Source organism: Nymphalis io, chromosome 12 (genome assembly GCF_905147045.1).
Source record: "Nymphalis io chromosome 12, ilAglIoxx1.1, whole genome shotgun sequence".
Taxonomy (NCBI): Eukaryota; Metazoa; Arthropoda; class Insecta; order Lepidoptera; family Nymphalidae; genus Nymphalis; species Nymphalis io.
This window is the reverse complement of record NC_065899.1, coordinates 3,065,672-3,087,102: the sequence shown is the minus strand read 5'-3', so window position 1 is coordinate 3,087,102 and position 21,431 is coordinate 3,065,672. Positions and strand designations below refer to the sequence as shown.

The 21,431-nt window shown below is 35.4% G+C and overlaps 1 protein-coding gene across 1 annotated transcript; it reads right to left on the bottom strand.

Annotated features, from left to right (window-relative positions):
• Nucleotides 1–933: 933 nt before the first annotated feature.
• LOC126772216 (lipase member I-like) lies at nucleotides 934–2,244 on the bottom strand. The gene is made up of 2 exons (XM_050492482.1): nucleotides 2,051–2,244; nucleotides 934–1,971 (listed from the first exon to the last, which is right to left on the bottom strand). The coding sequence occupies exons 1-2, from the start codon at nucleotides 2,178–2,180 to the stop codon at nucleotides 1,022–1,024; spliced, it is 1,080 nt and encodes a 359-aa protein (XP_050348439.1). The 5' UTR covers nucleotides 2,181–2,244; the 3' UTR covers nucleotides 934–1,021.
• Nucleotides 2,245–21,431: the final 19,187 nt, after the last annotated feature.

Genomic DNA, 21,431 nt, shown 5'->3' with positions numbered 1-21,431 from the left:
CGTGACATATTAGCATTGTTTAAATGGAGTAATACAAAAGATACTATTGAACGTTCAAATATATTTATTACTATGTTTTAAAGTACAAATAATATGAACTTACGATTAAATTAATATATTATTATTATAATCTATTACCTACATATATTTTTATTTTTATACGACGTTGGACAAGCATATAAGTGATTGGTCGCCAATGCGCCACCAAATTTGGGAACTAAGATGTTATGTCCCTTGTGCCTGTAATTACACTAGCTCACTCACCCTTCAAACCGGAACACAACAATACAAAACAAGTGCTGCTGTTTGGCAATAGAATATCTGATGTGTGAGTGGTACCTACCCACTTGCACCACCACCAGTAAATTATTCTTTGATAGATTTAATTACTACATTTATTTGAAAACAGTATATTATTAAGTTTTAAAAATATTTTTCAGTAAATACTGCTGGTCAGTTAATCACGACATGGTATTAAAAAGTAATTAACTTAGATTTCTCTGCGACGCGACGTCAATGGAACTGTGCATTCGTCGTGGTTTAGTTACGAAACGATGACGTAAAATAACGGTTAACCATTTTTTTTGTTGAAGTAAGAAATTAAACGAGCAAAAATTTAGCCACAAATTTCAGGAACTAGAAGCGACATATTTAATCTTACGAAAAACTGATAATGTTATCTTTTCAAAGGAAAGTTGGTACCGGAGTAAGTGTAAAATTATATAATTATTTAATTTGAATATATCTTGTTTCTTTACTTATTTCAAATGAAAGCAAATTTCTTTTTTATAATAAAATGCTTATATATAATAGTCGCAATAATCACAACAGTTTTCGTTCGCATTTTCTGATTTAATATTCAAGACTCACAAGAATATGTGATAGTTGTAAATTATTTATACTAATAGACCAAAACTGCTTATATTAAAAAAAATCACAATACTTAATACATATCACAAATTGATTAAAAATCTATGGCAACGGACCGTACTGCAATAGTACTACACTAAAAAGTCAATTCTCAAGTGTAACTTAAATTCATTAACCAATTACTATTATCTTTCGGAGCGATATGTTTTGTGCCATTCATACCAAGGCCGAAAGGTGATCCAGCCGATGTCCGCAAGTAATAAAGACCGCGTGTCGAGGTTGAAGAACCGTAGCCCAGAACGGCATAATCACTATAATTACATTTATTTGCTTCAAATTTTTGCCAACTTTGACATCGAATGCCTACAAATGACTTCGGAGTTCGTATGCTTTCTGCATACACCCGAGCAGCTCTAAGATGACTGCAAGAAGGCATTAAACATCCTGGTTGTTGAGGTCCACCTCCATTTATGTAGAAATCGGCGTGACCAAGGGGTTCGATCACTCCCTGCACTAACATATTCGAATGCATCACGTCTACATATTTCGCGTCCATTTTGTCCAACCTCTGATCAGGATAAGCGAATGAAAAACAAGGACCTGCAGGATCTAATCCAGTAATGCGACCAATTAAGTGTGATTTATATTTATGAAAGTATTTCCCAGTCCATCCTGCAATGTGTGCTCCCAAACTGACACCGATGAGATGAAAATCATCAGCACTGGCTCCAAAATTTTCCAAATTACCTAATAAATTAGCTAGTCTTTTTCCTATTAGACGAGCATTATGCACGGATAATATATATCTTTGATTCATCATTTCTTCTGCATCCACAAGAAGCACATTAAACATATTTTTATCATTATAACCCTCAGCTATATCCTGTGAGACTGATGATTGTGAACTGTCCCTATATCCATGAATTATGATTTTTGTTTGTTTAGTTATATCAAAAACATCAGGTTGAGTTAGAGTCTGAAAGGCTTTATCTATAGAAAAAGTTCGTTTTTCTTTTTTATTAATGTAAATTATTTTCATGGTCTTCAATATTCCATTTTGACTATTCATGGAATTAAATTGTAAGTCCACAATAGCACGACCTGTAATACCAATAAAAATAAATAAAAACTCACGGAATTATTTATACAAAATTAATCTTAAGGTCAAGGTCGTACTCACATGCACCGGACATTTTTGCATACAAGTTCTCAAGGAAATTTAGATTCGTCTGCTCACTTTGTGCAATCACATCGAACACTAACAAATGAATCATTGCTATTATGAGTGGTATAACACTGGAGAGGTTCATGGCAAACCCTCCTCGCTAACACGGTCACTGTGTCACTGTCTGTTCTGAGAGAAAGGTCCAGTCGTTTACTCAGCAACTACAGCGGTGGTTAAAGATTTGGAGGGGCATAAGCTTGAGTTAATATCCAGTGCACTACATTCGCTCACTTAGAAGGTCGCATATTATGTATGTTACAATGAGTCAAATTAAGTAGTTTATTTGGTTTATATTTAATATAATATTAATTCTTTTTTAATTGTTATTTGCGATTTTTTTTTTAATTTAGTAATAGTACTTTGATGGTGATACACGTTGCCGAGAGGTTCGTTTAAATAATTATTTTAAATTTTTAATAACTCTGTAAAAGTGTTTTAATCGTATACATTTTAATAACCTTTATTACACCACACACACGCAAGTTTCACAAATCAGTCTTAATGCGATATTTATTCAGTTTTCAGATTCGCTTTCACGCAGATAAAATATAACAAAAAATAAATTAAACATCAATGTATTTGTTAAAGGTAAAGAAGATTTTTTAAACAGCATGTTGCTTTGCTGCTTAGGAATTTAATTCTTATAATGAATGAAACTAGTATCGTAACCAAATAATAATTTATAAAATTTACTGATAATATATAATATAATAAGATAAAACAACTTAGTGTACGTAAACCTGTTTAAAATATACAACACATTATCATTATTATTTAATATTCATAATACTTTTATTAAATTGGTGGTAGGGCTTTGTGCAAGGCCGTCTGGGTATAACCTACCTATTCTATCGCCAAACAGCTATACTTTGTATTGTTGTATTCCGGTTCGAAGTGAGTCAAAGAAAAGGGTGAGAGAGTGAGTGAGCCTGTAAGATTACAGGCACAATGGGACATGACATATTAGTTTCCAAGTTCTATATTAAAAAAAAATAGTACAGATAAAAACACATACAGTACCTAAACGTTTAAATTGCTTTTAAAATGAAAATAAGACAGGCTTTGTTTTAATATTAAGCCTACTTTTAATAAAATTCTTAGAATATTAAATATGGTATAGAAAATAAAAATGTATCTATGAAAGTGTCTCAAAACTAGGCGTCAAACAATAATGCGGTAATCGACTAAATCCTTAAATCATTTACCTTGCCAGTGATAAAGTTTTGTGCCGATTGGGATGGTGCCACCTAGTCATTACTTTACTACTACCGAATTTAAACCAAAATTCTGTTTTCCGACTAAGCACAAGGTTTGGGCAACATAGACTACAGTTCCAATGAGCGAAGGTGACAATAAAAATATATATATATATTTTAAACTACTGCTACAAAAAGGAATTGACCTTCTGATAATTATTTAAACGGATAAATGAAAGGTGAAGTTTTTAATGTCAAATTTATATTGATAAATATAATTTGAATCGAGTAGACTTGGAAATAAAGTTGTCACACATTCTCTTTTACCTCACAGTCCACAAATAAAGCAATACAACCAGATTAGATTATTGTGACTTATAGTATTATTAGATCGAAAGAAATAAATCTATTTTTGATTCATATTAGACACGTGGACCAGTGCTGACTTCTCTTTTATTCTCTTTATCTTGATTAATTTTATATAAATATTTATTACAAGAGAACATAAGAGCATTCCCAAATAAGAAATGTGGTATGACTAAAATGCCTCGATTTACTAACATTATATTTTTTATTAAATATATAAAATAAGAATTGTAATTATCTACGTAAAAAAATATTAAAATGACTGACTAATATAAAAATAATTTTATATATTTTTGTTCCTAACTGTTTATCAAATCAAGTTGAAGCTTTATATAGTCTTTTTTTCGCAGGAAAATCACATTTACTTGTTTCCTCCACATACAGGTGGGAGGGGGGTATGTGGACTCGCCGGCGTTGAAGGCGCCGGAATACCCACTAATATTTTTTAGTGGGTACCCACTCCGTCTTGGTGGGGGACGTCACGGGATCGCTTGCGCATGCTACCGTGCCATCCCGACGGTTGGCCCGCCTCTGCGGACCTCCAAATCTTAGTGGGTTCTCGGGGTACAAAGACCCCCTAGCCCCGGCGACACACACAGCGGGAGGAGAAGATGCGCATAGCGCCGACGTTTTCTCCCCGGTCTTCTTCGGTGAAGCGGGTCAGCGGAGGCACCTCCTCACGCTCCCACTCCGCGACCTCCTTCCGTGACATGACATTGTCAAAGAAAGAGACCATCTCCATCCAGCACCTCTCGCTACCAAGTATGACATTTATCACGCTCAGCAGCGAGAAGTCTCCGCCGATTAAGGTCGCCACGCAAAGGTGCTGAGGTCCCCAAGCGGAACACTCAATCAGAGTGTGGCATGCCGTGTTCATAGGCGCATCACACTCGTGGCAGGAGGGCGTTACCTCCCGCCTGACTATTACGCGCAGGTATTTACTGAAGCACCCCTGTCCGGTAAGCACCTTAGTCATTCTGAAAGTCAGTGTGTCGCCTTTTCTCGTTACCCAGCGACTTAAGTGGGGGCGGATCGCCTCCACTGTCACCAGGCTTGCTAATGGGGATGGGAGACTCAGATCCTACTTCCACCTGCGAATCAAGGCTTGTTGGGCGAGAGTTCCGACTCGCAGCTCCTCCTCGAACCCTGGACGGTCGCCACGCGACCTCACTTCCGCCCGGAACCGGTAAACTTACGCGAGCACCTCCATCTGGAGTTCCCAAGGCAGATCGCCCGCGAGAAGTGTCGCCGTCACCTCACCGCTATGATTCTTTGGACATGGGGATGGGGGCCTCAGATCCTACTTCCACCTGCGAATCAAGGCTTGCTGGGTGAGAGTTCTGATTCGCAGCACCTCCTCCAACCCTAGACGGTCGCCACGCGACCTCACTTCCGCCCGGAACCGGTACACTTACGTGAGCACCTCCACCTGGAGTTCACAAGGCAGATCGCCCGCGAGAAGTGTCACCGTCACCTCACCGCTATGATTCTCTGCGACCTTCGCAAGAAAACCTTTTTCTAAGCGGTGAGAGGCAGATGGGCACACCATATAGAGCCATGGACTGCACGACACCGGCGTATAATCGCTGGCATGACGTTTCCGGCCCTCCTACATTTGGTAGGAGTAGGAGGCCTAAGGCAGTAGCAGCGTTGATGAGCTTCGGGCTAAGTTGGACAAAATGCTGCCTGAAGCTCCATCTTCCGTCCAGGGTTAGGCCCACATACTTCATTGCGCCTGCATCTTAACCATCGTCCTCAGGACAGTGATACACGCCCCTCGAGGGGAGCCCTGACGTGGGCCGAGGAATAAGAGGGCCTCCGTTTTTGAGATGGAGACTCTCAAGCCCAATATTCCTATGCGTTCCACTGTGAGCGACGTACCGACTTCGGCCAAGCGAGTCGCCTCCTGGAAATTCCGCTTTGTCGCCGTGATGAGAGTATCGTCCGCGTAGCACAACATCTTACAACTTATCAAAAGCAAAATGCAACTTTTCTCGAATGCATAGTGAATGTCATACATTATTAAAGATCTCAACCAATGATATCATGGCAATTTAATGTCAAAGTTGTTTTTTTGTCTTTACTCTTCCTGTGATTATTATAGTTATACGTCTGGAGTTGGCATTTCGTATGGGATAATTTTATACAGCAAAAATTATAAAAGCATTGCAACGCTTGCTGTTCATTAGTCATAGTAGTATTTCATTAAAAGTTAATGATACTAATCATTTTTCAGAATAATAATAATGTGCATGCAATTAGAATGCAAATTAATGTTAAGGAGAATTGAAGGTCTTAAGGCAAAACCTATTTGGGTGTAGTTTAAAAAAAACTTCATGTAAGCAACATTAGTTAAATGGAGATTTTTTTACGTCTGCTTTGAAATACTTCTTTATCATCTCGGACGCTTATTTTTATAAAAGATTTTGTGAAATTCAGTAAAGCTTGCTCGGATTCCAAGCTTCATCATCCTTTCAGATTAACGTCCATGAAGCAATCTCTTCTCGTTATACTGTTGGTTATTTTATTAGCATGTAATAAAAATAAAGTAGTTATTGCATGTAATAATAGTCATGATAGTTGTATTGTAATAATTATGTAAATTTTACGGTTTATACCATAATATGTTTAACAAAATTTCTATCTGTTGAAACTAAATTTTAGTCGAAATAAGGGATGCATATATTTTTATTTAAATCGTTGAAAAAGAACATCGTGAGGAAACCTGCATGTGTCTAGCTTCACTGAAATTCTGCCACATGTGTATTCCACCAACCCGCATTGAAGCAGCGTGGTGGAATAAGCTACTCCTCAAAAAAGGAGAGGAGGCCTTAGCCCAGCAGTGGCATATTTACTGGCTAGTACTTTTATTGTTAATGCTAGTAAAATAAATAAACTTATTATGACGATGTGAGAAATTAAGAAACAAGCTATCCTGCGAAAAAAAACGAATTAAAACCTAAAAAGATGATAACCGGCGTGTTCTAACGATACTCCATAAATATAAATCTTTGGCATTTAAAAGTTACGGTAGAATAAAGAAAATTACATATCAACACACATACATGTACCCTGAAAACAATACATTTTTTTTGGGCAGTTGTGTAATGATCTCTTACGTAACAGTCTCAGATCTCTCTCCTAAGGCATCCTCTGTTCAATTTCGTAGGTCAAATTATACGTAATATTGTTTTATCTGGCTCTCAAACAACTCTGATAAAAAATTTGATTCTTTTTATGAAATAATTCTCATGTACTCATTAATGTATATAAAAAAACCCTGCTTATAAATTTAGAAATTATATTTTGATGACAAATATTAATCGTGGATTAATATGAATAATATTATAATTTTCGTGGTTGTGTGTTTACAAAAATCCTACATAAGATTAGGTATTGTTTATTTAGCTTTTGGTATATGTGGAATTTGTTTATTTCGCAATATGTGGGCGTCATATGTAGTGTCATTTAGTTCTCAAAAATATGTAATGAAACTGTCCCACTACTGAGCTAAAGTCTCCCGTCCTACGAAAGAAATATTTAGAGCTTATTCTACGACTCTGTTCCAATGCGGGTTGGTGGACACAGATGTGCCATGTCAATTCATTCGACATAATATACACAGGTTTACTTTTATCGTTGAGAGTGAGTTGAACTTTAAAATTTCTTTTAAATTGCTTCACTTACAATTTAAATGAAAAATATTTAAATTATAAATAAAGCAATGTGATCATTCAACATGAGTGTAATCTGAGAAGTTTCCCCAATTACGATAATCAAGTGACTCTCTTATTATAGACTACAATATTTAACTTCAAAGTGTCTATATATAAATCCTATTGAGACTCATTTTATTGTCTGTAGTTTATTTTACTGCTCATTGATCAAAGGAGGCGACGCTGTTCATTCAATGTTTTACTATTTGCACATTTTACGAATACAAGTCAAAATATAAATTTATTTAATTAAAATAAATAAGTTTATTGTTTTGTATTTTTTATATGTTATTTCTAATATACAATATTGAATGAAACGATGTTTATGTGTTTTAAATTAAACAATGCTGTGTCTTCTTTTCTAAAAGGAAAATCAATGACAATAGAAAGAGGGAAACCACTGTTTAACAAAACACCCGCTAAACAAGGTTTATAAGTAAAATAAGGCCGCTTAACGTTAAACATAATGAAAAATAGAAATGTTATATCTATATTTATATTTCAACTTTTTAGTGGTAGTAGTGGAGGTAGACGACCTTTGGGATAAAGTATTCGTGGGTTGTAATCAATCAATCAATCAATCAACAGCCAATCGTTGTCCACTGCTGAACATAGGCCTCTCCCAAGGTGCGCCAAAGCTCCCTGTCCTCCGCCTTCCGCATCCAGTTGGTGCCCGCCACCTTTTTGAGGTCGTCGGTCCACCTGGCTGGAGGGCGCCCTACGCTGCGCTTGCCGATTCGCGGTCTCCACTCTAGGACTCGTCTGCTCCAACGGCCATCGGTCCTACGACATACGTGACCAGCCCACTGCCACTTCAGCCTGCTAATTTTGCAAGCTATGTCGGTGACTCCGGTTCTTTTCCGGATAATCTCATTTCTGATCTTATCCTTCAAAGATACTCCGAGCATAGCTCGCTCCATAGCACGCTGAGCGACTTTGAATTTGTGGACTAGTCCCGCAGTTAGTGTCCACGTTTCGGCACCGTATGTCATGGCAGGTAAGACGCATTGGTTGAAGACTTTCGTCTTCAAACATTGCGGTATAGACGACTTGAGGACTTGACGAAGGTTGCCAAATGCTGCCCATCCCAAGCGAATTCTTCGATCGGCTTCCTTCTCGAAGTTGTTCCTACCGACTTGTATTATCTGTCCTAGGTAGGTATATTCACTAACAACTTCGAGAGGTTTCCCCTCGACGTATATCGGTCCCGGCACGACATGCCTATTGAACATGACCTTGGTCTTTTCCAAGTTCATACCGAGACCGACACACCGGGAAGACTCGCCTAGGCTACGCAGCATTTCGGTGAGTTGTTCCAGCGACTCTGCTATGATGACGATATCGTCGGCAAATCGAAGGTGTGAGATGTACTCGCCGTTTACATTGACTCCATACCTAGTCCAATCCAGCGTTTTGAAAACGTCTTCCAACGCGTTGGTGAACAGTTTCGGGGATATTACATCCCCCTGTCTCACCCCTCTGCGCAGTTGGATCGCCTTCGTCTTACAGTCCTGGATGTGGACAGTCATTGTAGCGGCGTTGTACAGACATCTCAGTACCTCGATATATCTCCAATCGATATGACATCTCTGCAATGAGTCGAGCACTGCCCAGGTTTCGATGGAGTCGAAGGCTTTCTCGTAGTCCACAAATGCCATACACAGCGGCTGATTGTACTCTTCGGTCTTCTGCACAATCTGCCGAACAGTATGGATGTGGTCCACGGTGCTGTAGCCTGATCGAAAGCCGGCTTGCTCTGGGGGCTGGAACTCGTCAAGTCGTCTGGCGAGACGGTTCGTGACGACTCTTGAGAACAGCTTATACACGTGACTCAGGAGGGAGATTGGTCTGTAGTTTTTCAAGAGGGTTTTATCACCTTTCTTGAAAAACAGTACCACCTCACTCCCGCTCCACGTTTCCGGGGTCTTGCCATGTTGGATGACGGAATTAAAGAGGCTTGCTAGCTCTTTCAGGACCGGAGTCCCGCCTGCCTTAAGCAACTCTGTTGTGATTCCGTCATCTCCCGGAGCTTTGTTGTTTTTAAGCTGTTCTAGAGCCGCCCTAATCTCTCCTTGGTCAACGACCGGGAGCTCCTCGGAGTAATGGCGCATAAGAGGGGCGCGCTGGTCATCAATACTGATTCCCACGGGTTTATCCGATCTTGAAGAGAACAACTGCCCATAAAACCTCTCTACTTCTCCGATAATCTCAGGCCTAGAGGTAACGACCCCACCATTTTCAGTTTTAAGTTTTGTCAGACGCGGCCTCCCAAACTTGCGAGCGAACACTTTCGATCCCCGATTTTGCTCAATCGCAGCCTTGATGGCACGGGTATTGGAGCGTCGGAGATCGCGTCGCGTCAGCGTTTTTATTGTTCGGTTTAAGGCCTTATCTGACAAAAACGATGGTAGTTCTCGTCGTTTTCTCATGAGCTCGAGTGTCTCAGCAGAGAGTTTTGGTGCGTTGTCTCTTCTCTGTGGCGGAAAACACTTGCGGGATGTGTTTTGCAGTATTTTGACCAGCGTGTCGGTTCTCTCATCAATGCTGCTTATGGTTTCCAACGCGGTGAATTGATTTTGAAGTTCCATTTGGAACTTTTCGGAGCCTTGAGCAGCTTGGAGCATGGTAGGTCGGAGAGTAGACCTCATCATTCTCGATCTTTCGGCTTTTAAGTTGATATTTAGAGTGCCTCGAACCAAGCGGTGATCACTTCCGGTATTAAACCTGTTGATCACTGAAACATCTCTAAATATGTGCCTTTTATTCGAAATGATAAAGTCTATCTCGTTCCTTGTCACGTTATCGGGGCTTCGCCAGGTCCACCTCCTCTGAGGCTTCTTTTGAAAGAAAGAATTCATCAAAAAAAGCCCCTGCGCTTCGAGAAAGTTTACCAGCATTTGCCCCCTGTGATTTCTGCAGCCCAAGCCGTAAGGTCCGACTTTCGATTCACCGCTATCTTGTACTCCCACTTTAGCATTAAAGTCTCCCATAACAACATTGTAGTGGGCCCTCGAGGTGTCGTTGAGGGCCTTTGCGATGTCCTCGTACATCGCTTCGACCACATCATCAGAGTATGTCGAAGTTGGCGCATATACCTGTACAACCTTCAGGGAGTACCTGTCGGAAAGTTTTAGGACAAGGTACGCTACCCGATTCGACACACTACTGATTTCCACAATGCTGCTAATGAGATCCTTTTTGACAAGAAAACCGACACCACCCTGGGAGAGGTTATCACCTTCGCGGAAGTAGAGTAAGTTACCGGACTCTAGAGTTATCGTGTCCTCCCCCTGTCTTCGGACTTCAGATAACCCCAGTATATGCCAGTTTATATGACTTAACTCTACTTCTAATTCGGCGAGGTGATGGTCCAGCCTCATCGAGCGTCCATTATACGTTGCCATTTTCAGTCGTTTTATACGGTAGCCTGCCGTGAACCGGTGATTCTTAGCACCCCCTGCCCTGCCGATACCGCGACCGCTACCTTGGTCTTGGGTTGTAATAAAAACATTTAATTCAAACGTCTTAGAATAATTTTACTTAGTTAAGAAATATTTCATTTATATATGTAAGAAAAATATTGTAATATTTCTTTAATGTTTGATATGTTTGCATTGATACTAGCAAATTTAATTTAAATTTTGTGTAAAAGCTCACATGATAATGATATGATAATAAAAATGACCTTTAAAAAAATATTTGATGTTTTAAAAATATATAATTATTTAGTATAAAAAGTAATAAGGAAATTTGAATATATATTATATATATTAAGCTACTGAATAATATTCTCAAAAAAATTAGTAAGGTATCTCTCAATGTTGTCTTTACAACAAAAGAAGAAGAAGGCCAGATAAAAATGGATTTTTTTTCGCATATGTCGATGAATTTGTTTCCGTTTTCGCTCGTGCTTGTTCATCGATATTAATTTTTATTCGTTTCTGTTAGCGTTTGAAATAACATTGTTCATTTATTTTATTCCTTCCGTTTCGCATAACAAAAAACCATGCTTATATGACTATAGCTTTCTTAATAAAAGAAAAGTGACGAAGAAAACTTAGCGGAATACCTCTTTATGACGCACCAGAACATTCATGTTGAGTAATAGGAATTATCATAAATATCAATAAAGCCTTCACAGCGACTAGGTATAAAACTTGGTAAACAAACAGATTATTGACAGAACGAGTAAATATATAGAAACGGTGACCAGACCATTACTAATATAAAAAACATAAAAATGAATGATCCAATATGACACGATAGGTACACTATGTTCCATAATCATAATCATTTATATAAAAATATAAATTATTAAAATAGTGAAACGAACATCTTAATTGCAATACGTGCAGAATTATTCGGTGTGGGGTAAGTGGCGTGACGGCAGGCACCCAGCCGTGGGCGGGCTGCGCCGTGCGCGCTACCGCTGACGCCTGCCGCCTGCCTCCAGTAGCTGCCTGCCGCCGCGCCAGTCGCACGTCCCGGTACGACCTGTCCCGAGTACCGCTCTCCCAGTGCCGTCGCAGCCTCGCCGCCTCGCGCCACGCCGTCCGTGCCACCGCGCTGCCGGCATAACAAACTAACGCACGGTGTCCTTTCTATACATAGTGTTTCATCACTTTACACCGGGACCGCATCAAGCCGCGCTCGCATTCACGTGAGTTACATGTATTTTTGCTTGTTTTTTCTGCTTATTTATCGTTTAGAAATGTAATTGTTTTTTGCGCTTGCAATTTCTTTATTTAGCTGCCTGCTTCAGTGTTGCTACTTGTTTTATTTATTTTTTATTTTATCGAAATGGTTAAATATTAAATTATTATTTTTTTGTATTTTTTTTTCATTTATTTCCTTTCAATCATATCTTTTATATTAAATATTTATTTCGCATTTAAAAAATAGATTATATTTATGTCTTATGTTACGACTTAGAAGAGTCATTTACCTATTTTGTTTATATTTTTATTTATAAATATTTCTCTTGACCTGATGAATGATATTTTATGTCCGAAAGAACATATTTGGACTAGATTTTCGTAAATCTTACGCGTCATTCCTGGAGCGATTTAACATTCTTACGTCGGATGTGACGTCATTATCGACGAGTCAGATTATACGATCGAAGTCACACGTATTTCTCATAAAATCTATGAAGCAGTTTAATTAATTGAATCTTCATTTTGATCACCTTTTAATCTATTAGCTATTATTTTAATCCATCAACGAGAAAATTACTTTTACAAGATTAAAAAAATATCTTATTTAAACCTAAATATACTTTGAACGGTTTCATAAAGTATAATTTAAGTAGATTGGACTTTAATTAATTGAACGCTCAGGTGTTAAGCATTCAAGCTGTAAAATTGAATATTCAATACTTTAAATTTTCTTAATGTAGGCTTAATTAAAAATTAACATAGCGAATTTATATTAAAATTATATTATTATGAATATATTAGTGGTACTCTTGCTACCTTATGAGATTTCAAGATTTCTGTCGAGAGTAATAAAAAAGTTATGAGTATGTCGGAAGCCGTCGGCGCTTATAAAACAGATTTTGACTAAAGTTTAGTCTTGTTTAGTTACCACATATTAAATATAATCATTTTACCTTAATTGTACATATATCATATAAATTAGGAGTAAATATAAAGTTATTTAGTTTTACTATTTAATATTAATTATTCAACAGAATCGTCACCTTCGGACCCTATTTGAAGAACCTTTGTGCTAATATTTTGGTATTGTTCGCGGTCGTTAGCTTTAATTATGGAAAAGGTAATATCAAAATGATGACAGTAAATTGAAAATGACATGCTGGGCGAACGCCAAATACTTATTGATGTTAAGCATTTGCGACGACAAAATTTACACAAATATTGATTGTGTCTTTGTATTACCTACAAATATAAAAAACCATTCCAAATTGAATGGTTTGTAGAAATATTTTTGTAAGAATGAACGGGAAAGTTGATCGTTGGCAGCAAACAGTTGGCAAGCGACGCTAACGAAAGCCCAAACAATTTTGCCATTTAAAGTTAAATATAAATGAGACAGTTAAAAGTTGAACAGGTTAGTTTTCACTTTTAATAATAATTTCACAATTATTATTATTTTTTAATTGATTAAATTTTTCATCAAGTTTGCAAATGAATTTATAAGGGTAGGGTAGAATTCAATTGGGATGGTATGAAAATAGTTTCTACTATAAAGGATAGAACGTGTTAACATACCTATTAACCTTTTAAAACTTTAGGGCTGTTTATTATTATCCCTTTTACTTCCATCATCATTAAATAAATTTAGCATTTGATACGTATTACTGTCATCATGCTTACTATATAGAAAAGCATAAGTGTTATTTTTAGGACTCAGGATAAGGCCTTCTCCTCTTTTTGAGGAAAAGGTTCGTAGTTTATTCCATCGCGCTACTCCGATGCGGGTGTGGTAAATTTTAATACGACACGAGTAGGTTCCATCTCGACGTTTTTCTTTACCGCCGATCACGAGATTAATTATAAAAATAAAATTTAGCCGTGCTTACCTGGGCTGTAACCCGCAATTATCGGTTAACATTTGCTTTTTTTAAACTACTTGGCCATCTTGGCAAACATATAAAATCAAAAAAGGTATGTGTGTCAAATAGTTAACTGAGCAAACACAGCACGGATAGCTTATCCATAAAATATGATATGCCGAGTGGACGCACGAAGTTAACCGTGAAGTATAAAGTGTTAGTAACAGAATTAGACTCTTGGGAAATAGTGAACTCGGTGGCCACTAGGGTAGGTAACTGATCTTCATAAGCCTTGCTTGGACGTTTTCTTTTAAATGTCAAAGGTCATGAGCCATTTAAATGTGACAATTAGGGTTCAATTAATTTAATAGCGTTTTTTTTAATATAATTAAAAAATACTTTAATAAAATAATATCTATTTATTAAAATTCAAAGACAATGCCAAAATTCAGCTTATGTATTATTTATAATTATTATGTCATCTCATCGACATTTTTCTATTTTTCGGGTTGCTTGATACAATGTGGTTGAATTCCATCAGACACATGCAAGTTTTTTCACGACATTTTTATCGTCGAGCACCGAGATGCAATAAAGTGATGTAACCTACATATCTTGTTTTGTATCATAAATTAATATGTAACAATCGAGAGTTTAATGCCCTAAGAAAAACTTATTCCAGAATGTTAAAGGGATCTTAATATTACGTAATATGAATACACGAGTATACTTAGTGACAGGGCTTTGTGCAAGCCCACCTGGGTAGGTACTACACACTCATCATGTATTCTACCGCCACACAGCAATATGTTCCAGTTTAAAGGTTGAATGAGCCAGTGTAACTATAGGCACAAAGGAAGTTTCCCAAGATAGATGGTGCATTGGTGTTATTATTAATGGTTTATGTTTATAACAATGCCAACGTCTATGGACGGTGGTGACTACTTACCATCACCCATATCGACCTTCACTTTTACAATCAAAAAAATCACTTCCTAAAAGTAAAAATAATTCCCGTGACAATAATTGCCATTGGCCCTCAAACAAAATTATTACTTACGCTAAACAATGGGCCGACCTTTATAACCGGGATTCTGTTTGTTTCTCATAGCGTTATATTACGACAGGTAAGAAATTTAACATGGATTCATTCAAATATACTGAAAATCTTTGAAGATTAAGGAAGACTACCTCGGCTTGTTTAGATTTCGTTCGGGTAAAATTCATACAAATCTACCTCATTTCTCCCCAAAAAAGTTAAAATTTACAAAAAAATATTACCAAAAGATGTTACGTTATTCTTACGTTATATAACAAACCTATGTTACAAATTTCAGTCCTTCAGACTTTATAGTTTTTGCTGTACTGTAGTCAGTCAGGACAAAAGCTTTTATTAAAGTTTAGATCTTGTAAAAGGACTAATAACACAGAACTCACTTAAAATATAGTTCCTTGATTGGTTGTAGAGCCTTGTAACCACTCACCACATATTTACTTAGATATATTGATGTTCTTACAAAAATATCCAGCGAGAAAATTAACGTATTTGAACTCCAAACTATGTCTTAAGATTCATCAGATATTTTTCTAGCTTATAATTCAATGTGTGATTATGAGTAATATGAAATTTGATTTGGGGCACAAATTAAAGAAAATCTGTCACGTTAGTAATATTTCAATTCAATCCAATGAACCAATAAATTAATTTTAAATACCTACTAAACGTTAAATGTATTGGTACAAAGCTGAAGAATATTATATAAGTTACACCACACACAATTTAATTTACCGATTAATTAAAGTTATCAAGATATCTCTCTTTCTTTATTCGCAAATATTAACCTTGATATAATATTTTTATTATTATATTCGACAAATAATAAAAAATAAGAAAATTACATAATAAGTATAGTAACAATATACCGAAGTATAAAAATAATTGTACTACTTACACTAAACTATAACAATATACTGAGCACATTTATGTCTCATTTAAGTATTATAATATAATTTCGAAGATCGAAATTTAATAGAGTTTGGTTATATGTAGCGTTACTTATTCAATCAAAAATGTTATTTTCCTGTTCACTGACATGAGGGAGACTCAAATGTCAAATACAGGTGTTTCGATTATTAAAAAAGATATCAGAACGGGAAATAAAATATTCCTACCAAATTCTGATCTATAACACATATATGACTAGCATTATACGGCCTTGCCCGCGCTAAGCTAAAAACAAATTGGTGATCACGTTCAGGAGGATCATCAACAATATATTTTTACAGTGATGTTGCCGTTGTCTAGGGAGATAGTGCAAGAGATATGGTGTATGGGGGAACACGAATAAGCGCACTCTCTTATTCACTCACTCTCATAATCCGATAGGATGGTGATCGGGCCCGGGCAGAAAGAGATCAGATGCAGGAAGAACGCGCTTACTTTCGTGCTTAGGAAGAAAAACCCAATAACATTTTACTGGCCTAGCCAAGGGTTTCAAATACTAGCCCTTGACCTCAGGTTTTTTTTTATAGTATAGGTAGGCGGACGAGCATATAGCTTACCTGATGTAAGTGGTTACCAACGCCCATAGACATTGGCATTGTAAGAAACGTTAACCATCGCTTTCATCGCTAATGCGCCACCAACTTTGGGAACTAAGATGTTATGTCCCTTCGGCCTGTAATTACACTGGCTTAATCACCCTTCAAACTGAAACACAACTATACCAAGTACTGCTGTTTTGCAGTAGAATATTCGATCAATAGGTTGTACCTACCTAGACGAGCTTGCACAAAGCCCTACCACTAGTAAGTCACTAGTGGTAGGGCTTTGTACAGCCTTATATGATAATCAAAAAAATAGATATAATGGCACCACCATTTCCCAAAACCGTGTAATGTTTATTTGCTCGAGTGTGGTGAAAGGAATGAAACATTGAATTAATATTTAGGCCGGAGTTGAAGAATTTTGAATGGGCTATAGATTCTCCTTACAATCAAAATTTCGAGAAGTTTATATCCGCAATAACCCGTTTTTTTAGTCTTTTACTTTAATTTCCTGGTACATATTTTCAGTTCCTGAACTTAACCTATTCTTTTTCTAAGAACATTTTTTCAATCTAACCTTCCTGTATATTTATTTAAAAAGTGTTTGATGTTCATGTTTTACTAACGAGCACTGATGTAAAATTGTTTATGTATGGTATTGCACTACAAAGAAATAACTATCTTATTTCAACATCTGAAGCGTAAATAATATTATGTTACCCTAATACGGTCGTTTAGACAAAAATAATAGAAACAAGTGTCACTAATACCTCTTGATAGACGATACTTATGTTTCAAGTCTGATATTTGTGCTCAATGTATATATCCCTTATTTTAATATAATTATTAACACAAAACAAACTAAGGATTAGGATTATTAAACTAATAACTGTATAATTTACTGATTTGGATGGCTTTAATAATAGCGACAATTGTATTCTTAGAAACATTAAGCACCGCATCTGCCATTATGATAGCACTGTAATGTCGTTTGTGAGCGCTTTAAAATTGTTTAAAAACCAACCATTCAAGACGTGTTTGGGTAACACGTCCCAAATAAAAAGGCAAAAGAATCACAATACCATTCAACCAACGCGCGCTCTCTTAGCAGAGATGAGTCTGATACATAAACCGCCTTCGCCAGCGGATACGAGGTCTTAGGTTTGGAACGTCTCGTCGACAGACGTGACGACCCGACAATTAGCAAGCGCCATATAAAAAACGATTAAAGCAGCACAATTGATTAAACGAGATCGTATTATATTTAAATAAACAATTAAACATTTCCCAACAGAAAAACATTATTAATCAGAAACACCAACCTTCCAAACCAATCGCGTAATCAACGTAAATTAATATATTTTTATTTATTGGATAAACATCCATTAATAAACAGAATGCTATGGTGATAGTATTTATTTAAACTGCAATAATAAGAACTGAATAAACAAGCAATTCACGTCAGGCAACACAGATGATGCAGTATTGTACTCATGCAAATTACACGGAACAAACATACCGGTCACTTGCAACTGTATGATAATTTGACAGACTGTGTTTCTCAAGTAAATTATTCATTATCTTTAAAAACAATAATTAAGATTGCGTTCATAATTTTACTCATTTCAAACTTGGCCAATATACAAATACAATGATATAGTATTATTGGGAACTAAGCGATTCATTTTAAAATTAATCACTTAATAAATTAATTAAATTATAATAATAAATCTCTTCGATATTTTATCAACCGAGGACGCAGATTTCAAACCCTCCTTCTAGATTTGTATGCATTTAATTTTCAAATTTTCTAATCAGAGCTAAATTATAATGGAAAACATTCCGTAATTACATTATTCGATTATAATTAATATTGTAAACAAACCTGATATTTCTAGGGTCCATTTTACCTCATAGTCCTATGACAAATGACAATCCTAAACTTTGTGTTGCTTACGAGTATATCACGTCTTTGTAAAACTAGATGCGTTCGTTTGCTATGTCGGTATCTTTAAGGGTACGGAACTATATTAAGGTATATTTATTTCTCTTTCTTGTTAGTTTAACAATCATTGTATGTACATATAAAACTAATGCAAATAACAAAGAACTTGAAACTGTACCTGTGTTTGTGCACACACTAATCGTCGCATCGTTCAGAATGGTCATCGTTGCCGATATCGGTCAGGAAGACTGATGATGATTTATCAGTTTAATAATGCCGGCGCACACGCACATATATGTTTTATGTATTAAATAAACCACATTGATTAATTAAACAGAACATCTTAGACCCATTATTCTTAGTAACTATTGTAACTAATTGTGGTAACGTTCAAATTTAGCAAAGCTTTAATACGAAAATACTTCCTAAATTAAGTCTGCTTTTATACGAATAACTTTAACCCTTCTTTATGCGATACCAAAAAAGATTCGTTAACGTTTCATTCACTATAGTACAATAGATGAGAATGAGGAAAGGCGGAGTCCAGATTTTAGGTCAAGTTAAATTATGAAATAATTCTGTTGGTATACGCTCTATTTTTTTCAAGAAATACACGGATTCTTGCAGATTATATTATAATATAATAAAAAACAGTTTAGTCAAGTGAGATTAATATATTAGATACTGAATGTATAGACATACATATATATCACATGTTTTTATCGATTTGATACGACATTTGCAACCAACCCACACTCAAGCAGCGTTGTAAAATAAGCTCCAAATCTTCTTATTAACGAGATGGAAGGCCTAGCCTAGCTGTGGGATAAACGCGGCCTCATTAAAAATAATAATAACTTTCTATTTCATGGCATTTTAAAAAAATTACAAATTTCAATAACTGAATTATTATAAGAAGTATTTCTAGATTCCGCTTAGTCTTTATTTCATCATAATTATTCGTCTATTAAAAGTTATGAAAACGAACGTATTTTTGTTGTTATAATATACATATGTTGTGGCCATTAGCCTATAGATGGCAGTATTCTAAATACGCCAATTTCTGAATCGCGGTATCCAGATTTAGGAGTGGCCTTCTGCCATACATAAAAGCATTCACGTTTCGTCTGACTGTCTTTTTTTAATTATTTTACATTAATAATATTAAATACAATATATATTATATTCTCATTGGAAATTATATTCTATGCATTCCAAGCTTATTGTTTTTAATTTAGAGACTTAAGCTGATTTCTTTGTTTCGGAGGCAATTAACTCGGTTAGAAACCGATATTTCTATAACCGTAAAATATACGACTACATATTGCGAATAACGTAGAAGGAGTATTGTGTTGCGATCAATTAATTATTATTATTTTTAAATTAAATCTGTTATCTTCTTATATAACAAAACTTTTAAAATTAATATAATATAGCCGACACGATTATGATTTTTGGGTAGGTTTTTATTTGTATCGGGTGAATTAACCCTACAGAACTAATTTGTTTCTCAATTGAAAACACAATCGACAACATTTTAAATACATAGTCTTTTATGTATATGGTAATAGTAGAGCAACACGCGAACGTACGAATAACTTATTACTAATTGAAAGCAGTTGAGTTTATTTCGAGAACGTTCTGAAACTGAATTTCCGACCTTAATTTTCTGGTGGAAATTCCCTTTTGAATGTCATTATGCTATCTACTTATTAAATAAATAAAATATATAATATTCCAAGTAGTTTTTAATGTCCTAATAGAACATACAAGTAAATAAATTAAAAAAAATAGACGTCCGATAATTTCGATATAACATTAATCTTAAAAAAAAAAATACAGTTGCTATAATTTAATTCAAAAAAGCTTTGAGAAAATAAGTATTGTAATTTTATAATTAAAATACTTTCTTATTTAACATCAAATGGTCATCTCGGCTTGTTTTTATGTAAATCACATTAAAGTCGGGAATTGTGATTTTATTTCAAGCATTAAATTATGATAAGCAATAGTCAATTTTCCGAAGTTCAATTTAATATGCAATAATTTAGGTTCCATTTAGGATATTGAGCTAAACTTTGAATTGTGGTTACTGTTGCTTTACCGCTTAATTAGTGTTTCTTGAAGTATAAATAATAATATACTGTTACTATTATATATACTATTATTACGTTATCGCTTCCCAAAACTATTGCTTATTAGATATGTAGTTTTTACAAACAGATCACGTATATGAATTATCTAAAGTACTTGTACTTATATGTTTATAAGTGCTACGTTTTTTTCTGTTAGTTTTAAAGGATGATGCGCGTTTACGCATTTTATATTTTTCCTAAAATATTTCCCTTCTTTAGCTATATTGTCTGAAACAAAGTAAAGCATATTTTAGATATGAGTTCGTCAATAGTCCAAGTTTATATCGCTAAGCAACCCCTAAACCATAAAAATATTCTCATATGAATATGCTCGTTTTTTAAGATAAAACAATGAGAAAACATGCATGTGACGGCGAAAATACTATGTTTGTGTAGTTCCAGAGAAGCAATTAATCGGAAGCAGATCGGAATTCTTCTCTTTAACGAAAAATAATGACTTGTCTCCTTCAGTGGGAGATTTCCTGGCTTCCCTTTTTCATTTGTCTTTAAGAAAGAAAAGTAAATATATAGTAAAATAAATTCTAATTAATTGTCTTACAAATATTTTTGCCAATGGAACCAAACAACAGATTTTCATATAACAATAGTGCTGTTATGATATGTATAAAAATAGTTTTTCATTCGTCTATATATTTATACGCTTAAATTCTAAAAGTAACTTCAGTAACATTTATTTAACTATACTTATAAAATTGAAGCGTAGGTATTTGTCGGATGTAATATTTAATCAGGTATTATTTATCAGTGTAAATATATGAATTATTACAGGGAGTATTTAAAAAGTAACTTGGAATAACGGTATAATAAAATTGCTCAGTTTGAACAAAAAATTAAACAACTTAAAATTAACGTATATCATTTGTTTACCGATATTTTAGGCATATAAGTAGGTT